We start from the raw sequence: 22,669 nt of genomic DNA on the forward strand, positions 1-22,669 counted from the left end.
AACTTGTGATGGTGGAGACAATAACAAATAGCTCTGAAAAGAGAGCGAGCTTTGAAACATGAGTGAGACCTTGTCAGGCTTTTGTGTGCCACACACAGAAGAAGATCTGCACACAAGAGTTGCTGGTCGGGGACCGTCCAGTTCCTGGGGGACCACACTGCTATAGCATTCAATGTTCACTACGACTAATAACACCAGCAACAACAATAATAATAATTAAAGAAATCTTCTGCATACAAATAAGGGAAGTGACATAGGGAGGGAACATGGATGTATTACGTGGAATTAGTAAAATAGGCCTAAACTTGTTTATTTTTTGTGTTGCTGTAGAGCAGTGAAGCAAATACTTTAAAGAGAATGGCACATTGCCCACTAAGATGTAAAGGGCGTGTGAACATTAATCGAGCATCAGTGCATGACTGAACACATTAGGCAGGAATCAAGGCAACATTTCTAAATTCATGGACAGTCTTATTCTACAGAGTCCTTCACATTGCCCCATCCTAGACAGGGCTGCTACAGCGACACAATATTCTGTTTTCACACTGAGCTATTTTTAATTGTCACCAATTATAATTCATTTACTTTTATGTGTCCTAGTTGTCACAATATTAACATTTGTAAGTCTTTCCCTTTGCAGACTGTGAGAATCTGTAGTGACATCTCAATAAAGTGGGATTCAATCAAGGTGTGAATGAATTGTTAATCTTGTTATAAATAGAAAATGCCATATGTTGGTAAGGAAGGGACGTCTCTCTTTTTTTGGTGTTGAGGACAGTGGTAATGAAACAAAGTGAGTGGTCATGCCAGAATCACTAATAAAGTCCAGTCACTGTGACATGGAGAGGACTTCAGCTTTCTACTTGCTATCAAGAAGGAAGGTATAACTATTAATGTGTCCTAAGAAGAGCTTTTGAAATATTCTTCAAGGGGTTTGTAAACTGACTCCTAAATCAGGGACCTCCATGTGAACTGAACCACCTAAAATGGATTGGAATGTCTAACTTACAGGCAGGTAATCAGCTATGAATATGTGTCTGATAGTAGAAATTCTGGTTTTGGGTAGTTGAATCTCATAAAAGCCTAATACATGTTTATTCCTGGATCATATTTTGTTCAGATAAAGAATCAGTGCATTTCCTTGTAAATCCAGTGCTAACATATTGTCTGGGTAGATTGCTTCACTTCTGTAATATAAATCCCATATTTATATCTGCTTTAGGTCTCTGACATTTCCTAAGCACAGCTTGGGCAAACAAGCAGAAAGACTAATTGTTTTATTAAACTATCACTTAGAGTAAAACTCATGTCCACTTGAAATCTTGGGAATAAAGGCAGTCTCAGAGGTAAAAGGATACCTTGTCCATCAATCTATCCACACAACCCTTGAACAGATTTATCCTTATACATTAGGTTAAGGGCATGAGGAGGGCCTTCTCTCAGCTTTTGCTGACCCAAGGCAGAGAAAGGCACACCATGAAATGCACACACACACACACACAGAGTTGTGTCTCTTCTTCCAGCAGGCAAGATGATCTGCCCCTCCTGTTGATTTTTCTAAATGCTGTGGTAATTCCCCAAGTGATACTCAGTTCTCATTGGGAAGTTCGGATATCGTCCATAATCTATTTAAACAGCTATTTAGGTATCACTGAGAAACCTGTTACTTTGGAAAAGGTAAGAGGATTCCAGCACTTGATACTAGCAGCCAGCTCTCAGAAGCCACCTGGGGCTGCCTGTGGCCACAAGACTCCTCTATTCCCCTGTGCTGACCTGAAGGGACAATTGATGCATAAAGCCTTCATCTCATTCGCTGTTGCTCTGTTTACTGTTCCTTTATTTACATATCTAGAAATTCAACATCTTTGCATGTTTTGCAAGCTGTCATGACATGAGACGCTAGTAATAGGCTATGTTTTGCTTGCTAACATATTTTTGACATATTTTAGCTTTTGATTATAAGATTGCATCTTTCCCAGCTACCATCTGTCTCAGCTCAGTGGCACTCTGGCATTTACAAAAACAGTAGGGTGTAATATTTCTTATATACTTGAACTCTACTAGAAACATGTTATTTTCAGTCTTAACCAATATGTCACACTTTCACACATGAAGGCTGAAATGTCTTACATCCTTTAAGGTATCTGTCAAAAATAAAGAACATATCATCACATTCAATTTGGCTGAGATGAGTAATATATTAATGAGAATAAGAATGGGAATGGTTTCTGACTTATAAATAGAACTGGCATTTTACAAGCCTTGTGTATTCATGTCTGCATTTATCCTTTTGTCAGCACAAATGAGATATTCATATAAAACCCAGGAATTTCTTTCTTGTATTTAGCAAAATCTGCACGATATTTTCAAAGCTGGAGTTTTAAACATGACATATTTTTTCTTGGAATATCTGGTAACCAGAAACTTTCTGACCTTACTTCTTGTGTCTCCATCCTCCACCTGTAAGTCAAATTGTGACATTCAGCAAACTGGAAATCACACTTCATATACACCCTGACAGCACTAGGCAAGCAGCTCCAGCCATTTGTACTTGTTGTGATGTGCAGCTCTTAAAGAGCAGTATTTCAGCTGGTTTCCATGGGATAAAACCACCAATTCCAGCAATAGGATAAGATAGTAAAATCGCTGGAGAATGTTTTTTTGGTTCTCTTTTGTAGGTAAGCTGGAATAGTGGGGGACAGAGGTAGGCAAGGAGAGCTTTTATCCCCTTCTTCTCTTTGAAACTGCAGGGAGTCAGCAGCCAATTCAGACCTGAGTGAAGCTGTGAGGTCTTGTGACAGCTTCCCCAGGGCCATGGTACTAGTGAGCATCATGTCGCAGTGTGCACTACCTCCAATTCTGCTACCCATGTCAGAGGGTGAGGGATGTCAGGTTAACAGCACTACTGGCAGGACTGTGGTGGCTCTGTGGTGTCATCAGTACTAGACTCAACTCATTAAATAATATCACAATGAAATACACTGATAATTATACACAGAAGATGTGTGGTGACTCCTCTGGCAACCAACATGTCAAGTGTACAAGTATGAAATTGTTGAGATAGCCAAATAGAAGAAACAAATAAAGTCACAAAACAGTCAATATTATCCTCAAGCACACATTGCTTTGCAGTGGGCCAGCAGATCTGTTTGTCCCATTGCATTTATTTGAATGCCTACCTTTGAGAAAAGCAACCTATTTCTACTGAGCAATGTATAGATCCTGATACAATGGAATTCCAGATCTTGGTGGTCCTTTAAGTAATACAGCAGCAGTAATAATGCTACTTTCCAAGGAAAAAGACAAGACACAAAGCACACTCACACATAATGGTAAATTGAATTTATTTCCTTTTGGAAAACAATTCCAGTAATCTCCAGGTTCAGACCGCAGAGTAAACATTAATAACAGTAACATACAGGTTAGTTCAACTGATTCAAGAATTTGGCCATGTGAAATCATCAAGGAAAGTCTTGAACACTCAAAGCTTCAAATGGTATCCAGGAAAAAAAATTCTTTGACAAACTACATAACAACTATTGCATATATGGTAATGCTATCTGTCATATCGCAAGGCTTACAAATATATATACGGGCCTTATTCAACTGTGGGTTCCTGCTCTGTGAGAAAGAGTCTCTTCATATTTTTTGCAAGAATCTTCAGCAATAAAAAATAGTCTTAGATTCATCCGTTTGTATACCAAAAGAGAGATTTCTAGACTGAAGTTTAAAAGAAAGAGAGGTCAAACGGAGCTGTAATGGAACATAGCTATTACCCTCTCCCTCCTCCTTGAAAATGACGTTTTTTCTTAAGCTATTTTTTCCCCCTCACACAGTATTATTATTATTTGTATCTTTCTTGAATAGGGCCCAAGTCCACTTGTCTTTATAAGACCATTTTAGTATCAGACAACATAATACATGTGCAACACTTTATATACAGGAAGTCTATCCGGTGCTCAAAAGTTCAAACACATGAACATCCAACAGTTTCGATAATACAAGTTTTATGGTACAATACAATGATTCTGAATAATATACATTAACAATGAAAGTTTCGTGCAAAGAGTAAAATGTGTTCCCTTTTTGTGCCACAAAGAATTCTGTGGAAGAGACGGGCCTTGCACTAACTGCTGTGCTGGGTCATCGTATGATTCTGTAACAAAAAACAAAAGAAACAGCTTAGTCACAGGACAGGCATTTCTGTGTGAAAGAAGGATGCAAAAACAATTCTTCCAACATATCTTGCAAAATAATGGACTGGAAAAAGAGTATGTTCAACCCTTCCTTGTTTATACTATCCAGAGGCAGCGTCATTATGGAGCAGAGCAGTTTTCTGCAGGTGTTTCACACCAGTATTCTTTCCATGTGCCACAAGAAGGGCAACACACTATCTCCAGGTAGGGTCTGGGCTGACCTGCCCCAGTGAAACTGCAAACCAGGTCAGTGGTTCTGGTGTCTGCTTACATACAGCTCATGGTTTATGCATTACAAAAATGAGAAGTGCATTTGTCATAAAAGACCTTTGCTAACTGGCCTGTGCTTCCTAGACTGTGGCACCGCTTCAAATGCATTATTTCATTAAAACCTATTTCCCCCTACACAGTATGGCACAATATATTCTGGTAAGACTCATTCTGTGCCTAGCAGACAGCTCAGAGACTGATGAGAAAACAGGAGGGGTTGCCACAGCCTGCCCTTCAGTCACCAAAAACCACAGGTATTTTTCCTCAAGTGAAGGCAGAGCCTTATGTGAGGTGAGGTCAGCATGGCCTTTGGAGTCTGAAATTCTCCTTACCCATACAAGTAATTATCAAATCAAGCAGCAAACACAAGTTTCACCTTCTTTCCTACCACTGCTCAAATCGAGTTGACCACTTTTAGTAAGATGCTATTTTGTTGCCTGTACTGGCTCAGATTCTTCACAGGCATCGAGGTAAGAGCAAGGAACCAAACCAATACACGTTAAGTTTTCTAAAACATACACAGGATCCATAGAAAACTAGAAAATGTCTGCGAATGCTACTTCTCAGACAACATAGCAGCCACTGATTAGTGATGAATTTTCCCCTTAGTAATCGGGCCAGATTTGGGCCAGTGACCCAGAGGGCAGGAGTGTCACATCCCATGATTTCCTCCCAGACCATCCAGACCCTTCACTCTGCTTTATTAAGTTAATCTGTCTTTAAACCTCTTTGGACTAACGCACTTTAAGATGAACCTGTTCCCACAAGACAGTCATCATTTACAACAAAGTGAACATCTACTGAACCATACCCTCCAGAGCCACCCATGAAAGGGCACATGAAAACTGCCTCGCTGAAACGAATGTGAAATACAGCGTGACTGCAGACCAGACTGAGAGTTCTCTCTCTCTTCTTCCTTTTCTCTCCCTAAACTGTGCACGCACACAAATAATAGTTCATGGGACATTTGGCAAGGAAAGGACCTTACAGTAAGACTGAGGAATTTTTAATGTAGTGCCATTCTCAAGATTAAAGGAAAATGACCCAGTGACACTCAAAGATGCAATTTCCAGATGTGAATACAAAATGATTTAATGCTGATGGCAGGAATTCCAGACTGTCCAAGGCCAGAGAGTGTTAAAAAAATACACTCTGCCACTTGATTTCATCTAGCTTCTCATCCTTCCCATAAAACCATTTCAAAATGCTGTAAAGCAGTAACAACAGCTGCAGCCAAAAATGTTGGCTGGTCACAGGTAATGGGCTCTGACTTTAAACCGCAAAAGCAAGGAAATTAAGATTTAAGCCTGACAGTCAGCCCTTTTGTCATCCTGTTGTGTCCATTTATTGCAGCACTTACAACATAACACCACAGGCTTATTGGAGACCCTGCAGTACCTAGAAACAACAGGACAAGTTAAATATGGGGTGGCAGCCTGAATTCTGATTTTTTTCTCTGCTTCTGAGCAGGTGAAGTCATATACCAATTGTTACATTGTAGACAGATATTTGGGAGGGTCTTTTGTTTCTAGTCTACTGAGAACAAGCACGTCAGTCATGCCCATTTTTTATTTCTCTTCACTAAGTGAAAAATGCATAATCAGTATGAGGCTGCATGAACAGTTGCCTATGAAGCAGTCAAAAAGTGTTTCAGAATTGCAGCTGTAACTCTTGCTGCAATGACATTTTTGATTAAAAAATTAAAAGGTCCAAATATGAAATATGACAAGGTCCAAATATGAAGGAGACAAAATAAAACACAAAGTAAGGAACTGACTTGCCCCTGCTCTCAGCGTCCCTGATTCCCGTGCCCTGGTGCAAAATGAGATTCTCTAGAGATAATGAAGAAATAATAGAAAAAAACCCCCAAACATTGCGGAGAAGAATGGGACAGGGCAGGATATTAACATGAGGAAATGCTTTGAAGAGTTTAGGCCTCAAAAATACTTGTTGTAAACAGTCAAAACAAAATGCAGTTTCCAAAGTAATTAAGGGTCCCAAAACCTGAGGGACTGGGGAGAAATACCTATTTGGTTAAGTGGCAAAAAAATACAAAGTGGAAGGACTTCAGGAGTGTAACATGGACAAGACAAGCAGGTGAAAGATGGGAGGAGACAGATAAGAAAAGGAGGAAAATTCTGTAATCCCATAGAGAGCCATATTCCACTCCACCAAAAGCCATCTATTGGAGACCCCATGTCTAAGTGACTGAAAATTGCAAACATTAATCCCAGTTATGAACTGCTGTTGTTTTTATGAGGGGTGTTGTGTTTAAAAATTTAGGGCAAAAATTCTCCTCTATTATCCACACAGCAGATCTCGACTCTGATAGTCTCTTTGCCTTGTGTGCAGCGAGCTCCCCGCCTCTCCGGCAGTGAGAGTGCAGGCAGGCGGGGAAAGCAGAATTTGGAGCTCCCGCCGGCAGGGACGCGGCAGGGACACAGGAGTGCGGTACACCCGGGGAGAGCACAATATCACAGCTGACGTCCCCTGTGCGGCTCGGAGAGCACGCTGCCCTTCACTAAAGACACACTAGACAAGCTTGGAACACGCCTCCTCCAGCAACTTCGACTAGTTTGCCCGAGTTTGGAGCAATTAGTGCATCCACTTGCCAAAGAGAAGTCATTTAATGAAGTACAGGAGATATCATATGCTCCCCCTTCTTTGCCTCCCCCAAATTTGATTGCACATAAGCACATCTGTTTAATTATGTGGTAGTCTTCCTACAAAGCAAAAATGTCAATTTCCTGCTTAGCCATGGAAAGGGGAAAATATTTTTTCTTAATATAATCCTTCCTGGACTTCAGCAACAGCTGTGTTCCCATTTCCAAGGGCTGGGATCTCACGAGGAGAAACTAGTTTGCAAACACAAATGCAAGCTTTGTATGCACAAAATGGAGGAACAGTGAAGCAGGAGGTCTGTGTGTCATTGCATTTGTTACTGGCATAGACACAAACTGAACCAGGAAAACTCCTACATTCCAATTTCTCTGTTTCTCTGTTATCTGGAAAGCAGGTATATTACCTGGGAAAACCTGAATTCAGTATATTTCAAAAGCAAAATAAACTCTTAAAGTGCATTTTCCTTGTTCCTAGATATAATTATTTTTGTTAGCTGAATCCAGAATCCCAACCGTTATGTGACCTCCTATAAAATCACATGCCACGACTTTTCTGGATGAAAATGCTTTGGCATATACCCGTTGTTAGTGTTGAGGAGTTAAAAACATGCAAAGATTTCAGGATAATATGGTGTGGAAGAATCTCCTTGGCAAACAAATATGAAAAGGTTTCTTTGCAGAAATGCTTGAGACAAAAGAAGTAATATTACTTGTTGTTTGGTGCATGCCTTTGTGTTTCAGAGGGAACATGAGAGGGAATAGCTAGCAAAAAGTTCCCACCCACAGCATCAAAATTAACAAACTAAAAAATACCTACAGATAGCCACAGACTCACAAGCCCATTAGAATCCTTAATGTGAATGCGGTTGCACTCAATTTAAATGGGACTTCTGCTTTTTATGACCAGATGAAACAAGAGATGGCTGTACCTGACAAACAGTGCAAAGAGGGTACATGTGAAGAAATACAGAGATGAAATGTAGATGCATTATTTCAACAGATGGTAACAGTACCACAGCAGCATGTTATTTTTTCCTTAGTTCAAGAACACAAACATGAGTAATCAATCATCACTGATTAAGTAATTATGGTACCCTACATGTTCTCACTTATCTGGAATCCTTTATCTGTGTATGTTACAGACTGTCTCATATTTTTTTTGCATTAAAAAAAATAAAAATGCACCCCACTGCACTGCAATACAGTTCCAGGTTGTAAAACAGAACTCTGCATTACTATCAACCTTTAAGCGCTACAATTTATTTTTTTTTACACAAAAGCAATTGGTTTCCAACAGGCTGGATAATAAGTCTTTTGACCTGCATTCTTCTTTGACCCATTAAGGTCACCCCTGTGCTCGGGCATATAGCTGACTTAGGAAATGCCTGCAAGTCCTGCATTTCATCTCCTGCCCACTCAAAATAAAGCTTTCTTTAAATGTGTCTGTACGGGTCCCTGAAGACCAGGGAGGCATCCCTGTAGTGGGCAATGGAGGGACAGAAGCTTCTGCCTTTATTAATGAATGCAGACCATTATGAGTCTGGCTGGCTCCTGCACTGTTCCCAGAAGCATATACTGTACGTGACTTAAAATGCTAGAATATTGACACAAAGCGAGCTGGGCACCCCTAAGGAAAATTACTCCTTGGATATAATGTAGGCTCGTAACAGCTATTAGAGTACAAAATAAAACCCTCCGGGATCAAACTGACATATACCGCATTCTACCTACTCCTCAAACATTAGAAGAATTTCTTTGTGAAGGCATTCTCAAGGACAGCATTAAACTGACTTTTGTAGCAATCTGCAACAGCTTTTTGGCTTACAGCTTTTAGTACTAAATCTCTAGTTTGAATCAATATAAGTACTATATCTACCACATTAATCAATACATTTGGTTCAATACATGTTCTATTAAATTATACTTTCTAATCAAGATTTTCTGCTTCTCTTCCCTTCTTTTTATTCCAGCTTCTTACCCTGTACCACACTTTTCAAACTGTCTGCAGTTAAGAAGAGGACGCTGGGTTTTCCAGAACTGAAAGGGAAGAAAGAAAGGCTTGTGGAAAGGCAAGCCTTACAAAACCTAGCAGTTGCACAGTATCAACATGGTTTCCAGAACTTCGGTCCGGTGCTTTGTTACTTAGCTGGTTGTCATGACCTCTCACGCAGAAAGCTCTGTATTGGACACTGCTGAAATGCTATACCACGTGGAAGGGCAAGGGAGGAGGGAAAACGAGTATTAAGTGGTAACACCCAAAAGAAATAAATGAAACTTATTCAGACTAAACTATATGAAAAATTTCTGAAAAGGTTATTTTTACACTGTTTCTTCATATTTGTGCTGCTTCGGTATTGCAGCACAGAGTTTTTTGTCAAGCCCCCTTATATTGTGGAAGAATTCTTTCTTGGTAAACTGTAATATGATTATACCCAGGACTAAATCGATGAGGTACTTAGATTTGTAAGACACTAAGATTAAATACACATTATAAATTAAAATGTAAAAATATATTATTTAGTCTAGGTCTTTGGGGATATGTGAAACACTGGGACAGAAAATGTCTCCAGAAATCTGAGTGATGTACACAGTTACAGTAAATGACTTTCCCACACCTGTGTTAGATTTGGTGGAATGTGGATATTCTTTATAAAAAAAAAGAATATGAAATGCAATGTCAAAATGATAAACATGTATATTGCAGGCATTCAATGCATTTTTCACTGTCTTACAGATCACTTGCTTACAGTTTCTTTTTCCTGTCTCCATATAATCACTGTGAACCTGCGGAGAAACTGTTGCATTTTCTTTTGACATTTAACATCATCTCACTCAGTGCACAATACTATAATACTTTCTAGATGACACTATGTCACCGTTAAAGAAAAAGGTGAAATAGCATAATAAAGGAGAAGAACAAGAATTCATAGAATTTAAAGACAGAAAAGACCCATTAGGGCATTTTCTCCACCCATCTTGCCGGTGTTGGATTATTGCCTATAGTGTAATTTCAAGTGTTTTGCCCAGTCCAATTTTAATTAGAGCTTCCAATGCTTCTCTTGGGAGACTATTTCACAGCTTCACAGACCTCAGGGTTAGTATTTTTTTTCCTGATGTTCATCCCAGGAGAGGAAGAGGCTCAGCCAACCCCAAATCACACAAGAAACCAAATCTGCATAGTCAGGAGCTGGTTTCAGTGGAATATCTGGGCCATTTCAAAGCATCTGAAAGCAGTAAACTTACTTTCAATGCCCCAAAATATTACGGTCCTGACTCCACTGTTGCTGCAAGCAATTAAGAAGATTCTGTTACAGTGGCTTCTAAGGCTCAGTTGCTATATAGGTAAAAATGTAGTAATAGGGGGGATTTGGGTTCCCATACTAAGGGTAATGACTTCCATAGTCCACCTCCACTGACTGAATTAACTGCAGGTCAGGGACATATCCAGGTCTGTTCTATGATTCTAAAATCCTTAATTGTACTGACAGAGTACATTTCTGTATTTTTCACATAGGTGAAATACAAAAAGAGCAACTTCAGTTGATGTTTACCAACAAATGCTGAGACTACAGATTATTTTCCCTCCCAGGCCCCTCCCTTCCTTTCATAAAACATTAACCACAAAAAATTAACTTTAATTGCTTTATCTGAAATGTCTGGAACTAACAAGTGTTTCTGATGTGTTTCATCCCAGGAATTACAATGCTTCTGACTTGAATATATATTCAGATTTCAATGGTCAAATGGTGAGTTAGTCAGGGAGCTGGAAAAGAGATGATGTCTAATAGTTTTTCATAGGTGAAAAGTAGGAAGCCTAATAGAGACTTTGGGCCTCTGGAGAAAACAGGAAAAATTCCAGACAAAATGTCCCTTCCAGCAGCATCTCCAGTACTGTAGTGCAGCTGGCAGAGCAGGAGGAATACCAATGAATTTATAAACACACTAAAGTAGGCATGGAGTTTCATCCTGGCCAAGTTTGATCAGCAGCATAGACCTAACAAAAATACAGCCTCTGAAAGTTCAGATTCCCAAGGAAATATGAATTTGATCTGAACTAAACCAGAGCTATTTCCACAACAAGGAAGGGGATGAATCCCAAGAGAATCTGTGTTCCCATAAATACCATTTATGTGTGGTGAGTTGATGTTTACCAGCTTTTGAGAATCAGGTCTGTTCTCAGACATGATGGCCAATTAAATGGTCATCTTAGGACATGACTGACCACTGTTGACAACAATAATTTAGGAAAGCCTACAGTGAATTGCAGTTATTCTACATGAATTGCACTTATTCATATAAATTAGTTCACCTAAGCTGTGTGATTTGATATTAGATTAATGTCTCTGAAGTGGCATGACTGCTAATCAGATTTTGCTCTTTATCATATTTATGTAAAACTCTCAGTGTTATGGTTCTTCTACTCAAGCATTTCCAGCAGGACCAGAGAAAACCTACCCATAAAAACAATCTCAAACTGGATAGCATGTTCTCAGGGATGCACACTGAAAATTAAACCCAAACCTAAACCAAACCCAACCCCATGATACCTATTTTTCTTCAGAGACTTCCAGTAAGTCAGTAGTAAAATGTCAATGATTCCTTTTGGATTCATTACAATATGTAAGTACATATATCACAGACTTGTTGTATGGAAAAGAATGACATATATTCCTGGGTACAGCAAATAAGACTTTTCACCATTGTCACCGGAAGAGAACAGACACAAACACCGATATCTGTTCACCATCCTTGCACCTTTCTCATTATGAGCGTTGGCAGGGGGCTCCCTGTTAAGCCTCTGACAGAAATCAGAGTAGCTCGAAGGCTGTTTTAACCCATGGTGCCAGGCAATAACCTCCCATAAGCCTCCTTTACCCTGTTTGTTGTTCATTGAGATGCAATGAAACTTATAATGATGCCTTCTGTTTCAGGCAAGATGAGCCTGGCTGCACGGGCAAAGTGTGTGTATTACCCCCATAAATGATAAGATGATGGTGATGGGGAGAGAGGGCAATGGTTAGCACATGTTCACAGCAGTTCATCAAAATTGGGAAACCTTCCTGTTCATTCATGCAGCAAAGGGGCTGTACTGTTAATCAGGATTGAGGCCTAAGTGTTGCTTGTAGAAAAAACAGGGCTTTTGTGATACTGCAAATGTTTGAAATTAATACACAGGCATCCTTCTCCAATAAGAAAATTGTTCATTAAGTGGGAATAAAAGCTGAAACAAAAAAGGCAAAAGGAGGCACTTCTGAGAAATATATCAAAAGTCTTATTACTTTAGAATATGGTTATGATTACCCTGGTATAAATTAAGAGAAAATCCTCTGAAATCAAGGGAGTTTCAAGATAGGAACAAGTAAGAATAGAGCCGGGCCTTTTGGATTTTAAACAAAGTTAATATTGCTCATATACTCATTGATTCTGGCACACCCTCTGCAGAGGCCACGGCAAGAACTCTGTTCACCCTGTCAGACACAGCCAGGCAAAGAGCAAGCAGAACCCAAAGCTGAAAAAATCCAGATTTATCTGCAGCTATCGTACAACAGAGTAACAGGGGACAACAAGTCTCGATAGGCAATACTGCCTAGTAAGATATTCAGGGATTAAGTCAGTGTTTTACAAGACACATGTGTTCATGGGCTAGTAGTTGCTCTGCTTTATTTCTTTTATCTTTTTTATGTTTAATTTATGCTGGTGCTTTCTAAACTATGACATCTGTAAACAAGTTTAAGTTTGACCGACCTCCCATTTTAAGTTCACAGTCAGCACTCCTACTTTGTGCTCTGATTTTAGATACCTTAAAGAAGTCAGTGGGGGGGAGAGAGGTAACAAACCTAAACAACGAAAACAAAACCCTTTGTCTGACAATATGTGTTCATCTTATGTGAATACAAATTTGCCTAGCTGGAAGTAAGAAACTGGCTGCTGGAACTGGAGCTACACTATGCACAGATTCATTTATAGGTCAAACCCAATTAAAGAAACTACTACTAAATATTTAACAGCTCAGTGCAGTAATTAGTGACAAATAATAGAAGCTTAAATTGATAATTGCACAGAAATGTCCTGTTGGAAACATTACACGTTTCTTGCTCTTCCTCTTTCTCTCATACTCACTGAATCCTGATGCTTTTCAGGGATTAAACTGACAAATGAATCTGGATTTTATATACATCTATTTGGTCTGCAATGAAGTTTTCTATGACTTCTGAAAAGAACCTTCCAAGTGAAATTTCTTCTCAAATTTCCATTCTGGTTTTTTGCTTTAAAGCAGAGTAACTGCTAGATCATGAATTGATTTCAAATCTTCAACCAAGTGGCAGATCCAGAATTTAAGCTCCTGTCCATAGGATTCAAAAGGTCACCCAATTAAAATGGGGAAGCACACAGAGCTGTGATTTATATGCAAAGGGCAACCTTTAAAACAATGATACTTTTCCAGTTTTCCACAGGTGCATGCACAAGAATCCCTTTGAACAAAATTACAAGTGAAATTACAAGTTTCCTGATACAGCCTGAAAGAAAAGTGCTGTAACTTGTCTGCACTCCTATTATACAGACAGACACATCCCACACTTCTATCGATCCCTGAGTTCACCTCCCTACCTCCTGACATAACACTGGGTATTGTGCTTTGCAGGTGACATGGGGACAGCCTGGAATCTGGATTCCCTGCACATTGCCAGCTGGTGCGTGGGGCCTTGTACAACAGCACTCAGCACACGGGAGGTTATGGATCAGCCTGAGATTAACTCACAGCGACTAACACCATTTTCACTCAGCTAAAAGCAAACCCTTAAACAGCCCTGTTTTTAAATCACCAAACCTGCCTTTCGTACGTGGAAATTATATTTGGAAGTTATCCAGCCACTAAGCATACATACACCCAGTTCAGAGAATGCAGGAGTGGACTGAAGCATATTTTGGATCCTGAAATCAGGAATGCAAGTGAAAACATGTCCCCTTGTCCATGGTATATCAATTTTAGAATGTGTAGGAAAGAAAAGGAAAAGTTATGGTGTTCTGCTAGCTCTCCTCCTCTTCTAAATGCTCCAAACTCTGTTGCACATTGGTGCATCTTTTTCCTTCAAGACAGTCTGCAAGGAAAGCCAGATTGAGCAGATTTGATAATAACAGCCAAGGATTTCTGAGCTGATAAGCAGAGGTCCCCATGGACTTTGCTCTCTGACATCCTTCACAACTGGTTACTGAGCCAGCCCATCTTGGACATCTTACAGTCCTTTTTCCTACAGCTCTTTAAACAAGGAATAGCAGGAACTGGGACAGTGCTTATGTGGCAGGCTGGGGGGGGGGGGTGAATTACAAATGTACTTGTTGGAAAAGAAATTAAGGATTATTTTATCCCTTCATAGCTGGTGATTAGTTAAGACAGTTGAGAACCCTATGTTGAAACATTTTGTTCTTAGAGCAACCTCATGTGAGTTCCCCCGTTTTCAGTCCAAGAAACTCCATGTTTTAAAGGTGATTTCTAGACAGACCAGAATGCTACTTTGCCCTTTATAAGGAAGGGCAAAGTAGCCCTTATCTAAATTTTGTGAGGACACACACTGTAAATCAATAAATCTGGAGCATTTACTGACATGTCATAGTAGGACAATAAAATTTCATGTTTGTCATTGTGGTTGTTGGTTGTAAAATTGAGAAGTCCGGATTCTCTATTGTCTTCTATTTGTTTTGTTTTGTTCGTTTTTTCCCCCCCATCATTTGCATTCATGTAAAAGAAGTGTGAAATGTGACCACAGTTTAATGGGAAGAATTTTACTCTCACTTTCTCCTGTTTACAGAACTTATAAAAGGGGGAAGACAGTGAAGTCCAACTCCTACAATCTAATACTCCTTCAAACAAGAAGTACACCACAAAGAAGCATTCTTTTATGCTTTTTTTCCTTCCTTCCTGTGAGTGTAGAAGTATTCTCCTACCAAATGTCATTCTCTGAGGCTGGTCATTCCATTTCCTGTCAGACAGCTGGCCAGTGACACGTTGCAAGTGAGACATGTCATTAGATCCTGCCTTGACCCTGTACTGACAGTAGAAGAAATGCCCCCACCCCTCACTTCTGGCTTTGGCTTGTGATACTGTGGTACTCCTGTCTCCTTGGCTACCTCCTGTGAGGGGATCCAGCCTCCTGCAGCTACTGCTTTCACCCCTCGTTGCCCATTAGGACTGCTTTTAGTGTGGCAATCTTCGAATTGAGAGAAAAGAACCACATTTACGGGGAAAATAACTGGAGACAACACTTACACTCATTTGCTGTCTATGTTTAGTGCCAAGGTGTCTGAAACAGAGAACTTTAATTCCTTTACAAAAAGATGTGCTGTAGCTATGGTGAGGCTAATCTATAACCCTCACAGTCTTATATAATTTGCTACTCCAAGTTAATTTTAATTCATTACAATAAAACTCACCTAATTAAAAGAACTCTTTAAAATAAAGTATTAGCTTGAACCCAGAAAAAAAAAAAGGCCGAATCTTTGCTATTGGAGGGCAATTCATCATACCACAGTGCACACTTATATAAATTCAAAGGTAAGCTATAAACAAGTACCCACAGCAATAGTGCCATGCATAAAGGGACAGGCAACAGGAGGCCTGCTTTCTAATCAGCCCTCAAAGGAACCTACCACACAGAAGTGGCACTTATTCTAATTTAAAGCTCTCACAGTTACTTTAGCATGGCAAAATTTATAAACTAATAACTTTAGTAAACAGACTGGCACTCCAAACAGGAAAATAAACCCCACGCAACAGTTCAGGCCCACAGAGAAAACAGTTTTCCCAGAAAGGTACTGTTTTCAACAGTGAGATGTAACCTTTCTTTGGGGGCTGCTCTTATGGTCCCTGATGCTCAGTAACAATTCTGCACCATCCCATTGCTCAGTAACAATTCTGCACCATCCCATTACATCTGTACTGTCACCTCACTGTGGTCTGTAGTCTATTGTCACCACAAATCTTTTCTACATCTTAAGGCATTTTACACACCTGTATATTTGTGTCCTGGTCAGCTCAACCAATGAAATACTTCTGGATTTGAAAGAGCCTGCTCTGGGGCTATGACTTCCCTTAAAATGCCATTAAATAGTCAGGGTAATCTGCTTGCAAAATGTCAGTTGAAAAATGTATTTAATATTTGCAATTAAAGCTCACATTCTTTCTCATCTCTATTAGTTTTTCTTCTAAGAAACTATTAAAAATTACAAAAACTGTACTGTTCCCCATTTAAATACATGGAAAAAAAAAAAAAGAAAACCAGAAAGCAATAAGAAGGGCTAAGCAGAAAATCTCGTAATACATGCAGCACAATATTGGATTTTTTTTTTGCTATATCCTAAACCACCCCCCTTTGTACAAAGTTCCTTTTCAAATCAAAGCAATACTACATTAAAACTACTGCAGGCAAAATTCTAAGACACAATGCAGTTTGTGTCAGAACACTCATCACTTCAGGCTGACCTGTCAAAGTATCTTGGGGAACATGGTTAAAAGACAAATCTGCAAGTTTGTAAGAAACTTTTGAATGATAAAAAGTATGTGTTGCTCACAAACCACAGAATGCTAAGCAGTGTTAACTGAGCTTACTGATGCCTACAGCAGATGTCTGTCCCTTCCTACTGCTTCTAGGCACACCTGCTCAGGCTGTGCTCCTAAGAGCATTGAGAGGGAGGCAGCATTTTGAAGCTCTAACAAAAGAAAGCAAATAAATAAAAAGTTTGTGCTCAAATGAGTGATGTGGAGTAGAGAGATCAAAATTTAGTACTGTATGCAGAAATCTGTTGTCAGCAATAGAGCTATCTCATAAATTTGATATGGGTGAAGTTATCAACATGACGTTTTTGGACCTTGATAGGCAATTTCTGTCACCTGCATTTCCAGGAGATTCTCAACACCTAGCAGAATCTGACCCCTGCACCCAAACCAATTTCTTGGGGGACCCAGCATGGTCTCAAGGTGCCTCTTTTTAGGCATTAGGAATTAAGATTTTGGCCACAGGGCTTGCTTTTCCAGAAACGAATGCAATTGTCAAGACAATCTGCAAAGTCACCAGAGAATAATTTCTAAGGGTTTTTGAAATACCTCTTTTCACAGATATATTTCTCCATTAAGTTCTGCACAAGGGTCCAACATCTGCAGAGATTTACAATTCTCTGCTAGATTGTGTACATTGTCAGACTAATTCCTATACAATCACTGTATGTTATCGTAAATCCATGTGGCCTAAATATTCAAATCATGGGCTACCATAGTCCTCAGTGCACGTTAAAGCATTCCTAAGACTGCCCGAATTTATGCCAGCTCATAATAGCCCCATGGGATTGTTATACCAATTAAAAATCCCTGGAATTCATCAGAGTCTGAGACATGCCTGTGAGGACCAAAAGGGAGTGATACAGAACCAGCTTGCAAAATAAACAGGATTTGCTGCGTACTGAGGGAATCCTTGGCTGTCTGACTAAGGTACCTTTTATACTGGCAGGGGATGCAAATTGGAGCCTGAGGATCTGCACTTTCATTTTCAAAGCTCTTTGCAAACATCAACCACTTCACCTTCACACCATTGCTTCAAGGGAAGTAAATATGTACAGTTCCAGTATGTTCTGTTTTCTGGAGGTGCAAAGAAGCACAGGGCATTTTTATAGGCACAGTCTCTGTTCAGGCACAAAAGGGAGCTTTTGACAACCTCTTCCTTCATGGGAAATGAGTTTCCCAAGGCCACTGAGGGAACTGGTGGCAGAACAGGGTTTACTAGAGAGATCCTCCAGTCCAGTACTAAGTCCACCCTGCCTCCCCTGCAACACCTCGAAGCAACTTGCTGAATTCCAGCTGTACACTGCTTTGCTGTAGAGGACAGATTACTGCATGTCATCCTCTATAATCTCTCCTGTAAAAGGAATTCTACACTCTTCTCGGGGACCTCCCCCTTTGCTTCCCCTCACAAATGGTGGCAAGGTTAGAGACAAGTTGTTTTCTCAAGGCTGAGATTAAAAATGGCTCTGTGTTTTGCTAAACATTCCTCTGAAGCATGGGCAGCGCGTGCATGCGTGTCTGAAAACGACCCCAATGAAAGGAAGGAATGAGAGATGCTAAACAATGCTGTGCAAAGTTGCAGACTGTTCGGCTACAGGCCAGAAAATGAATCCAATTTTTCATTCTGTCATTATAAATATTTCAGTGCAAATGGTACTGATTTTCTGCAACTGTGGTTAAGCAAAGGGCCTCTGAGTGAATATTTAAGGAAAAAAAAAAGAAAGAGAAGAAGAAGAGAGAAGGGGAAAAAAAGAAAATAAGAGGGAGGGGGAAAATTAAGGTTAGCAACCAATTAATTGCAAACTTTCAGTGTAAAAGATTCTGGGAAAAATTCTACAGTGATGTAGCGTGTGACTCGAAGGAGGAAAAAAAACATTTACTCTGCTCTTCTTCTGACAGTTTCTCATAAAATATCTGCAGTCCATCTATCTTTTAGTACTCCAGGCTCCTCTGGAGAGCAGAAAATAGTAGTTTAAAGCTCACTTCAGTGCCAGTCTGCGGGAGATTGCTTTCCACAGGACCCCTGCTGATGGAGGCCTAGGGGAAGAGGCCCAGGAGTTATTCAATCAGTCCAAGGCTCTGGGGCGGCCGGGGCTCCTTTGAGGGCTGATTATAAAGCTGCCCTCCTGTTGCCTGCCTCCGAACAGAACGAAATGAGCAGCCTCTTGCTGAGCAGATTCTGCAAGAAGGAATTTCACCTGTCATGGAGTTTGTCAGAATTTCAAGATTTATCTTGGTGCAAAATTAATAAAATACCAACTAGGATTTCAGCCTGACTACTCAGCTGTGTCATCTCAAAGTGATCTTTCACCTAAGAAAACCTGGACACAGAGTTACTGAAGTCATTCTTGCCCTACTTTTGCTCAGGAGCTTCGGTAGATGATATGACCGAATAATAAAATGATTAGAGGTGGATTTCCTGACAATTACACCCAACGTCAAGTGCTGGGTGGGTGCTACTGTCCTAATGCATGACCTTCCACCTTACTTCTGTGGTTCCTAAATCTCCCTGGAATAAGCTAGGAATGTGAAACAGAAAAAGATAATTTCTGCAGTTTATAACCTAGCGGGTCCCTTATGGCAGCACATCTGTTAAGTTCATACACTAGTATTTTCCAGGTCTGGATTTGATTTATAAGTTTTAAAGGAATACAAACAATAGACTACATGAGATTACATCCAGTGAAACACTGAAAATTAATATTGCTGTGACAGTCAAGTACATGGTCTTTTAACCATATTCTGAGTTTAATACTGCGGTAAAGTGCCAGGTTGATAAAGCATCATCTAAATCTCTGTGAACTGAGTTCAGTTCTTTCAAAGCTAGACAGTCTCACCGGTCTTCTGACAGTGCCTTACAGCAATAATAATAATAATAACAGATCTTCGCACACTACCTGTTTAGTTAAGATTGTACTTGCTTATACTACTTGGTCACATGAATTTCAAGTCTAAGTTAGCAAAGAAGCAATTAAGTTGCAGCCTGCAAGAGAGCTTTTCAGCTAAAAGAGGAGATCAACTTGGAGAAAATAAAATTCAGCTGATGGGTAAATAAATATTATTCAATTTTCAGTGCTTTTGGTTCAGATCCTGACACGGAGAAACAAAGATCCACTGTACCAAGAAACAGCAAAAAATGCCCAGATTGGGAAGAAAGATGTATTTGCCATCAACAGCTCTTACCCTAAATTGTGGTAATTTCTCTATATTGTTCAAAGCTGGTTGTTGTTTGAAGCAACAAATCTACCTTTCTATTTGCTTCCCAGCATTTTCTAGCAAGAGCTTAAAACAAATGGTAACATATCCTTTACCTACCTCCTCACCCTTAAATGACAATTCAACATTAATACACATCATAAAGCCACCTTTACCAGGCAGTAGTAGTCTGACAGTTTTAACACCAAGAGATCTCGCAGTAAAGAGGGAGAGAGAAAGCACGAAAGTGAATGCACAGATGGTGGGAGGGGACACAGGGTGCTCTCAGCAGGCTACAGTAGAGATGCATTAACTCCACAGAGGGATAAGGGCTTCCCACCAGTACAGTCATGAATTATAACTGAGCATGGGAGTGAGTTCTTAGTGCCTGTCTCACAGCAAATATACTGTTCCATTTTCCTGCACAATCACCTTTCACCTTTACAAATGCAAAGCAAAGCAAAATGCACCACTGATATTTAACAAAATCCCAGGTTCTTTATCTTACATAGCTCATATCTACACACAGGAAGTATGGGTGCGAAGCAGAGTATTCACTGACACAGAGTATCCCTGAGCAAATTTACACACCCATGATCCATGCATGTGTCTAGCAAATCTGCTGCAAAATGAGACTATAACAACACAGATAAACAACTAAAGCTGCACGTAGATATGTGTGTAACTCAGCAGTATTGGTTCATGAGAACTGAGTCATCTCTTTCTCTCTTCCTTTGTTAACAGGGTGGAGGACACTCAATTTTAGCTTTGAACACAAAGGAATCTCAATGAAAAAAAAAACACAAGAGCCTGCAAAAACCCACTCTTTTTTGATCTCTGTTTGATAAAAGCATGGGGAAACCAACCACAATAACATGGAGAAAAGCTAAACCTAAAAGCTGTTCCTCCTGGTTTGGGTTTTGTAATGAACAGTTTGAGATATGTAGCCATCTGCATCTGAGTCTTTTTGTCTAATGTTTGTAATGGAGTGGCCCAAGCAAAAAAAAAAAAAAAATAAAAAAAAGAAAAAGAAAAAAGGGGAAAAAAAAGAGTAGAAAAGTTACCACTCTTGAGCCAAGATTGCTGTTTACTGGAGTGTCTCTTTATGAATCACTGACCACACCTTGTTTTCCCAAACTATCTGCACCTCCTCCTTAGGGGAATTCATCCCCTCCCAACTTTCCTCCTACTCAATGAACCTATCAATGAAGAAAACTTGTTACTTTAGGCGGCTGAAAATTTGACCAATTTTAAAGGATTCATTTACCATGCCTTTCACTTTCGTTTAAATCCTCAGTGTTTCTGTTCTAAATGACAGCACGGCAAGCACTGCTTTTAAGCACTATTCATCTTGCCTACCACATCTCAGCCTTTCACACAGACAGTTGCTCTCTCTTCAACAATGGAGCCTTACTCCTTTATAGCTTGAGGGCAGAGACTCTCACTGGTTGTAGACTTGCTGCAAATATCACAATAAAGGACACAAATGTGAATTTCTCATAAAATATGGGTTTGGCTCTGGAGGTGCCTTGCTTTAGAAAACTCTGTCAAGAGCAGACAATATATCTTTCTCCAAAATGCACAGCAGCCACACAGTTGAAAGAGCTTTTCCAAATGATCTAACATGTCAATGGAATCAGTATGCTTGTGAATTTTACAATTTTCTCCACTTTAGGTCCCTAATCGATATTTTAGCTTCCTTCACACTTAATATACTCAATGTTGGTTTGGCAGCATGTCTTCGGAACATAAAAAAAAAATCTCTGGAGCTTGAGGAGATGCTCTGTGGTGCAACAAAGTAGGGTTTGAACCACAGATCTTCAGAGGTGGCAGGTTTGCTGCTATCAAGCCCCTCTACCTATGCTTTTAGTGCACTGAAAACACAGAGGGGTGAGGATGCTGGGGTATATGTGAGCCATGGCAACATTGCACCAGTATTGTGGAGGGAAGAGGGGGTAGACCTTGAGCCTTAAACTTGCAGTGATAATGGTGTGCCATCACTTGTTGGGAAATGATGGGACCACTGGAAAGTGGAGCAAGGAACGAGGAGCTTAGTCACAGGGATGGAGTGAGGGGGGCCAGCAGTGGGGTAGGGGGAAGGGAAGCAGATTTGCAGAACTGGCCGTGAAGCTCCTCAATACACCATAGCTGGATGCTTCATAAAGTCACAATGATGGCAGTCCCGGAGATGGCCATCTGTTGTCAGCTCTGGGCCAGATGAAAGATAATATAATGGCAGCTACTGGTAGCTAACAGCAGGGCAGTTGTAGGAAGGAATGCATCCTAGAATGAAGAAGTGGTGCTTCCTGTTTAGCACAGAAAACCAGTCATCGATATCAACTACATTAGCAAGAAATTAATGGGTGGACAATTAGGAGAACTGAACTGATGTACCAGGGAAATTATTCATAGGCAAACAGAATAATTTCTTCTGCTTAGTCCAGGTGTATGTGCCAACTGATCTGACTAATGGCAAGGTGTAGGCTGAAACGTTCAGGGCACAGATGATAAAACCTCATTTTCTGCAAAGGGCAGAATTCCATTTCTAATGATTATCTGTGGGTCAGGGAATACATTTGCTGTTTTCCCTGCCCTGAATCTATGACAGGACTACCTCATGTTCACTGAGGTTTCCATAAGGACTGAGGACAGAAATTGGCCTTCATGTAATAACAGAAATTCCCCTTATTATTACCATGATTTATTTTTACAAGTGCCTTATCATTATTATCAGCATCACTCAGAAGAAAAAATGTTTGCCTTCCCAAGTACTATTATTTCTATCTTGTTTCTTTCTTTGTCCTGTAATCTCCTTTCTACTTTTCTTCTACTCCTTT

General features: G+C 40.0%; 1 protein-coding gene across 13 annotated transcripts in view; it reads right to left on the minus strand.

Annotated features, from left to right (window-relative positions):
- Nucleotides 1-3,327: 3,327 nt before the first annotated feature.
- ZNF521 (zinc finger protein 521) overlaps nt 3,328-22,669 on the minus strand; it is a 232,552-nt gene continuing 213,210 nt past the window's right edge. For all 13 annotated transcript variants that reach the window (XM_027715888.2, XM_027715886.2, XM_039382141.1 and 10 more), the window contains one exon: nt 3,328-4,156. In XM_027715888.2, coding sequence (XP_027571689.1) covers nt 4,127-4,156 — 30 coding nt within the window. In that variant the 3' untranslated portion in view covers nt 3,328-4,126. The remainder of the gene's footprint in view (nt 4,157-22,669) is intronic.

Source organism: Pipra filicauda, unplaced genomic scaffold, assembly GCF_003945595.2.
Source record: "Pipra filicauda isolate LSUMZ 115617 unplaced genomic scaffold, ASM394559v2 scaffold259_size1095435_pilon, whole genome shotgun sequence".
NCBI lineage: Eukaryota > Metazoa > Chordata > Aves > Passeriformes > Pipridae > Pipra > Pipra filicauda.